We start from the raw sequence: 7,492 nt of genomic DNA, 5'->3' as shown, positions 1-7,492 counted from the left end.
ATGTACTAGTCAAGTGGAGGAATCACTCTAAACAAGAAGTGTCTTGGGAACGTGAAGATGAGATGAAGGAGAGATATCCTTAAATGTTCAGATTACCAGGTATATCGAATTTCGGGGATGACATTTCTTGTAAGGTGGGGAGAATGTTATACCCGTGCCTTAAAATTCCTATTTTAATTGTACAGATGAGGCACCGGAGGACACCGATACCAATGAATACTGGGTAGTAGTCGCATTTTTCAGGAAGGGAAGGATGACCCCACTTGCACCTGCTACTCAAGCCTAAAAAATTGGAATGGGTTCCGAGCACAGAAGAAAAAGTTAGTCTAGCCCTCACACCTCACAGGAAAATTTCTGAGGCTTAAATAATACAACATACTATGAGGTGGGGCCCACATACTGGAAACACCTTAGAAGGGCCTTGTTCAACTTAAATATCCATTTCCACACAAAGGGACCAATTCGGCTTTCACCAGTGAAAACCTCCAATGAGGTATAGCTAAAATCGGGTTATTTGGTTATGGGGCCCGGACTCTCACACTCGTTCACCTCAAACCACCTCTATTGGTTGGCACCACCTATTGGGTGATAGATTAATTTATCGGGTCACCCCAAGGTGGGCCCGTTAGTGCCAAATAACTAGTTAACCCAGTAATGGGTGAAAACCCATTTTTCCTCCCAAATAGGCCTTAGTTAATTAAGTGGCTATAAATAGATTATTACCATTCATTCTCCACCTACCAAAGTAAAAGCAAGGAGAAGGAGAAAGAGAAAGAAGAAGAAGGAGAAGGAGAACAAGGAAGGAAGCGGAAGGGAGGAGCAAGGGTTTCCTACCAACTAAGGTAAGCTCCACTCACTCTAATGCGCTAGGCTCTCTCTCTCTCTCCCATTTCCTCTCTTTTGAGCTAAGAGAGATCACCCTAACCGAATCTCACCTCCCCACTCTCTAAATACAAATAGGTGATGGGGATTTGGTGTGGGAAACTTACCTTAGCAAAATCGTGGGTTCATTTCAAGTTTATGAACCCTCATTTAGGAAACCCCCATCAAAAGACCCAATTTGGACAACACAAAACCTAGAGATGAAGAAATTGCCCAATTTTCCTAAAACCCACATTTGCACTTGTCAAAACTACAAATTAGGAGTGGGGTTTAATGTAAAAGACTTATCCTAATAAGATTGATGAATCAATTTGAGTCTATGAACCCTCCCTAGTGAGACCCCCAAAATTGGGTAACTAAACCCTAGAAATGGTGGGTTTTGCCCAAACCCTCTATACCCCACCATTCAAACTCAAAATTAGGTTGGAAAAAATAAAATTAAATACATTTATAGTGGATTCGGGTGACCACATAATCCATTGGTGGTCAACATGTAAACCCTCAACCGAAATTCTCTAATTTAGCTTAGTCGCGAATGGAACTTTAGGAAAATATGGGTGCAATATGTAAACCTATCTTAACCAACCTATTGAATATACTTAATCTCAGTTAAGTGAGTTAGGTAAACATTCCCCATGTATAAAACAACCCTATAATCATAAACCCCAATTTGAGAACAATTTCAAAGAAAAGAGGAATATAAAATGAAGCTAGAACATGTACCTAGGGTCTCATTTCTCTATGGGTGATTTATTTTCTAAAAAAAAAATCTTATCTATCCTAAGAGTAGAATCAAGAGGTGACGAGACAACGCGGCGCGAGGCCATCGGCTATCCATCATCACTTAGGACTCGAGGCGAGGGGATTTGTGTGATTTTATTTTATGGAATGTTTATATTATGATGCATACGTGGATGAGTATGTTAATTTCATATTATAAACTTATTACTTGTGTTGAATGTGGATGTTGCATAATGACATGAGTTGTGAATGGAGTGTGTGTGGAGACTGGGATGCAGGGTAGTCGAAGGTTGGGTTCCGACACTGCATACCCAGGGTGAATGTGTGTGTGTGTGTGTGTGTGTGTTTGAATGTGTGTTGTGGAGATTGAGGTGCAGAGTGACAAGAGGTTGGTTCCAGCACTGCACGCTCATAGTGTGTGAGTGGGGTACAAGGTAGCCGAAGGTTGGTTCCAGAACTGTATGCCCACGAGGTGTGTGAGTGTGATTGTAATGTGATGGCATGTTAGAATGCATTGGGCTAGGATAACCACCCTGGTGTTACAACCCTTGCCAATAGGGGTTTACGTATTGGCTAATCCTACTGTCTGACGATCAGAGGTTGGGGACAATTTTCGGTGACTAAGGTGCGTAGATGCCAACGTCGTGACAAACCATCACATTGGGTGGTTATGCCCTACATGCGATGTTGGATTCAATGTAGTGGTATTATGGGGGATTATTAATAAGGGCCTATTGGGTACCGAAGAAATCATGTAAGGACCGGTATGCTCCTGACTCACAACTAGCTTGTATCATTTCGGGCTTATAACGTACATTCATGATTAGGGATACCACCTATGTTACAGTAGCACTAATACCCATTATGGACTTAAAATCTGTTGATTAGGGTTGTTTGCGAATAATCCGGATCATGGCATTGCATTCATATAAATGCATTCATATTGGTTTGGTTGGGTATCAATTCTAGAAACGACTTTGACGAAACAAGTCCAACTTGTTTCGTTGTTTCTAGAAACAAATTTGAGAGAAAAAAAGTTTGTTGCCCGATAAATCTCTCAACTTTTTAAACCTAAAAAAAGGCAACCGAACCCTCTCTCCCTTTTGGGAATCCGATGATACTATTGGGTTTTTTAGTAGCATTATGTCTGCAAAAAACCTTTTGAGAAACTGGTTTATCAAACATCAAAAAATCTATTTTTATTTTTAGAAACATGGAAAGCCATTTCTGCTATTTCTAGACACATAAACAACAAAAATGTTATCAAATGGTGCCTAAGTTTATTACTTCTCTCATATTATTTGCTTTCTATATCTAGTTTTGACCTATTGATTACTATTTAAGGGTTCTCTTTGTCCCATTCTTCTGGTTGATTGAACATAACCTGAGTGTGTCCAGACATTGTCTAGTAAATGAGTGCAACACATACTAGAAGCCAAGGAATTGTTTCATTTTGGAGATCCATTTGTAAGAACCCGTATTACATTACAGGGACTGACTACAATATTAAGAAGAATAACTGGTGGTACGACTCAGCCGTACCAAGTGTTTGTGTATCAAACTTTTTAATGTACATGATTGCTTTATTCAAGAATTATTGACTAACAAGATAAATTATTTATTCTTAATTTATTTTGAACAACCCATCACACTATCTATTCTTGATTATGGAGTAAATCTTTTTCTATCAGTGAAAGCATGGTGAACATGTCACGACTACAGGTAAAATGGGCAGAGATTGGAGGTAGTTACATGATCATAGTAAATCGCAAACCAAAGAAACAAAATCTCAAAAATCTTATTAGACATGATTTCCCTTTTTGGTGCAATATTAGACATCATAAGCATGATTATGAATGGGAAAAGGAAAAGATTCTCTAAGCTTAAGGCATACATTGTGCCTCCTCACATGAGATCATTATATATTTTGTTTAGAAAAAAAGAACAATAAAAAATCGATGTGAGAGGGTACAGACTGTAGACTACCCTGCTTGGAGAGAGTGTGGATCAGGTTCTTGTACGAGTACCGGCTACAGTCTGATCCACAGAAATGGAATCCACCACAGAGTTGGTTGGATCAGATTCTCATATGAGGACTTGATCGGCTCTCGCTTGGAGAACCCTCTCCATTATGAAAATACCCTTTATACCTTTTCTGCTCATTGAAGGCCATAAGGGTATGAATCACCTACAGGAGCTGCAATCCTTTCCAATAAAACTTAAAAAGTGAACTTTACATGCAAACAAATTGAGGCTTGGGGCAAATTTATTGTCTTCTCCCATAAAGACACTCATTTTCGTTCTCTCCTCCTTTGCCATCCTTCATCACAAAGGAATTATATATTTGATGAAGGAACCACATTGAATCATAGATTCCTTTGGAACAGGCAGAGCAAGGAGCAATCTTGAACCCTCCCAAGTACATTAAGCTCTACACCACCGGCTGCAGCTCTCTAATGCGATCTGGGATTGTTGAATCGAACCCAGGGCTCTGTGGGTTGTCTGCGTATGCCACAAAGTATGCTGACACGCATGCTTGAGGCCATGACATAGCAATCCGACACTGCAACTCACACCATTAAAAATAATGGATTAGAGACTCTTAAACTTAATAATAAAAACACCATTAATGACCATTCAGATAAGCTATCTATCTTGGTCTTCTATTTCTTCTTAACAACATACCATGAAATAACCAATCAAGAAGGCATAAATCGAGACTTCATTAGCATAGCTGCTTCTCATGGCGAGAGCCCCCGACCCACTCACAAGGGTACAAGCCGATCCCGCTGCAACTCCACAGAGGAAGCAGAATGATCCAGTGAGATCCGAGTCAATTACAGATTCCAACCCTGTTCGTCTAATCATCTCCCATGTATCCATCGATGCCCGCACGAAACCTTTATTGTAGACGCCCACATGAACGAATCCCCATCGATTCCCGTAAGCCACAAGCCTTGCAGCAACACCTGAATAGCAATTGGCACAAGAGAAGAGGAACTCATCCGTGTCCCCTGCAACCAAGCTTATTGACCTCGCCGAGCCCCTTATGATCCCAAGAACAGGGACAATAGCTGAACCCAGACAAACATTCCCGATGGAGTACTTAATCGTGTCATGGTAAGCCCCAGATATGTTGAATTCAATCCCATTAGCAAAGTAGAGGTACCCAACACGCGAGACTGAGACATGAGAGATGTTCCTAATTACTTGCATTGTCCATGACAAGCTAACAAGAATGGCGAACACGAAGAGGGCGTTTAAGAGGGACCCAGTTCCAACAGTAGCGCCGCCGATGCCGGCAACGGCAAAAGAAGAGTAAATGGCACTAACGAGGATCGATAAAAAGATGAACTTGGTCTTCCCTGAAGTGGGTGCTTTGAGTGAGATTGATAAAGCCTTAATTGTATGATCAATTCGGCGCACGATCCAGCAGGCGTAGAGGGATTGAATAAGAGCAAAAATGATAGCAGCTATAGCGGCTACCAAGCTACCGGTGGTGCCGATGACTATTAGGAGGATTCCGGCAGCCAATGTCAATAAAGGGCTTACCCAAAATGCGGTTTTTATGGCTCTTGATGGGTTGCAGCGGGTGAAGAGCTGCCATAGGAGTGCAATAATGGAAGAACATGTGGTGGAAGTGAGGAGTGGGATGTACCAATGAAGAGGGTAGGATAAGTAGTATGAACTTGAAGGGGAAACGAGGCTTCGGATGGTGAGGAAGATGATCAAGATTGAGATGAGGAAGAGGTGGAGGTAGAAGAGGATGAGGAACAGCTTGGCTGGGATTTGTCCTGCCGTTGTTTCCCTTTGGGTTGTGGATTCTAACACATTTTACAGAACAATATAATCTTAGAAGATTTACTACAAGAATAGATCAAATATAGGGATTCAAGAATAGATAAAGACTGATAGGAAGAGAGGTTTCTTAAGGTTTCTTAATCTCTATAGAACACTACCAATCTGGGTCTTTGTGAATAGAAAATGAAGAAACAGGGGAAGCAAGAAGGGAGTGAGGGAATGCACCTGATTACGGATGATACCAGTCTTCTTCTTCTTCGTTTCTTTGATTCTGGTGTAGTTGTTGAATGAAGGGTTGGTGGTCGAAGGATTAATATTGATGAATTGATCTGGTAGTTGACTTCATTTTTGTAATTTGATTGTTGATGCGTGAGGGAGAAGGATTGATTCTTGCCATTTGATGACGATGACTGTATTCTTCTACTAGTTTATTCTCAACATTTGAATTCTGGGTTTCCTATCGCTTTCTTGGCGGCTACCATTCAGTAACTTCTTGGACGAAATCTCTCTCTCTCTCTCTCTCTCTCTCTCTCTCTCTCTCTCTCAAACTCGTTCAACACATTTCAGGGTTATTAGGCAAATCTGGAGCAACTAATCAGCTAGTGAGTACCCAGCGGACCTCCTCTTTTCAAATCAAAATTTTAAATAAATAAATAACTTAATAAATATTAATATTAATAAGAGGAAGGTTTCTTCAAAAGTTACGAACACTAGGATAGCCTAGAACCCTGTCATACGCATTGTGTGAGTGTGTGTGTTTTCTTATTTATTATGTATCATTAGCAGCGATATTTTCACCTTTTGTGAAAGGTAAGCAGTTATTTTGTCCCACTCTATGTCCAAGCACAAGGATCGAAATCTGTTGGACAGGTAGATTCACTTCTCTTCCAACCTACACAATCTTCTGTTCTTGGAGCAGAGGCAATTTGCTTAGCTTTACATCCGTCCCAAGGTATCATTTCTAATACATCTGTGGGGCAAGTAGTTATGCTGCTTGGGAATCCTGTGCGCAATCTGATCTTTGATGCCCTTGTTTTCTCGAGGACATCAAGCTCACGCACCACTGAAAGGCTTGTGAATTTTGATGCTCTCATTTATACTACGTCTTCGGCACAGATTTTACAGTAAAAAAAAATGCTTTTCAGCCCACAAAAGGATGAAATAGCTGCATTAAGATAAGTTTCTTTGATGGTTACAAAATTTTGACACATGGCAAAATGATGTTGCAATGCTGCCCATCGGGCAATGGACATTGGACGCTTGGGATAATTGGCAAAGTTTAGATTCATATTTAACCATATACTCACGTGTATCAGTTTGGATTCCCCGTTAGTTAGAACTATGCGTGTCAATTATAGCTATGTTTGGTTGCAAAGGAAATTGAAAGTAAGTAAAAATTTTCAAAACCTAAATGACTATTGTGATAATCATAATCCATCAGGATTGTATGAATTACCAAAATTTCGTTGTGCAGGTAGTATTGATGTTTTTAAAATGGATGTAGATGTAAAATTAAGTGATTTTTAATGCAAACAATTTAGTAAAAATGAATTTTATAACCTAATATCGAATGATTTGGAGTTATTAATATAGCGATTGAGATATTGATTATAAAAGTTTTCTTTTAGGTTTAAAATTTTCATGTTTCTTCCTTTTAATTTCTTTTGCAACTATAATGGAGATAGTTTGATAACTATTATACTCATGGTATTGGATTTTAAAAGTTTTATTTCACCGTTTGACAAACTTTTTTCAAATTGAATGACATGTGAGTAAGAGATCCACGGATCTTTATAGTGGAAGAACTAAGGATCTACATGTCCAAAAAATCTGGGCCCATAAAACTAGTGGACCCAACATGCAAATTTTATGTGGGGTAACATAGTTAGTGAATTTTTTTAATAATAATAAATAGTGAAAATACAAATTTTATGTGAAAAATCGAATACTACAAGTCATATGATCAAACTCGGTTATGAGACTAATAAATAATTAATCCATAATTCATATGGTTCTCTATTGATCCAATGGTTGAAAGGGTTACACTTAGAACTCTAAATCATAAACC

The 7,492-nt window shown here is 39.4% G+C and overlaps 1 protein-coding gene across 1 annotated transcript; it reads right to left on the bottom strand.

The window, feature by feature from the left end:
* Positions 1-3,401: 3,401 nt before the first annotated feature.
* On the bottom strand, positions 3,402-6,518 carry LOC122086185 (protein PNS1-like). The gene is made up of 3 exons (XM_042654913.1): positions 6,317-6,518; positions 4,309-5,447; positions 3,402-4,186 (listed from the first exon to the last, which is right to left on the bottom strand). The coding sequence occupies exons 1-3, from the start codon at positions 6,516-6,518 to the stop codon at positions 4,055-4,057; spliced, it is 1,473 nt and encodes a 490-aa protein (XP_042510847.1). The 3' UTR covers positions 3,402-4,054.
* Between the last annotated feature and the right edge of the window lie 974 nt (positions 6,519-7,492).

The sequence above is a fragment of the Macadamia integrifolia genome, chromosome 8 (assembly GCF_013358625.1).
Source record: "Macadamia integrifolia cultivar HAES 741 chromosome 8, SCU_Mint_v3, whole genome shotgun sequence".
NCBI lineage: Eukaryota > Viridiplantae > Streptophyta > Magnoliopsida > Proteales > Proteaceae > Macadamia > Macadamia integrifolia.
The sequence above is the reverse complement of the archived record's forward strand: the minus strand, read 5'-3'. Positions and strand labels throughout refer to the sequence as shown.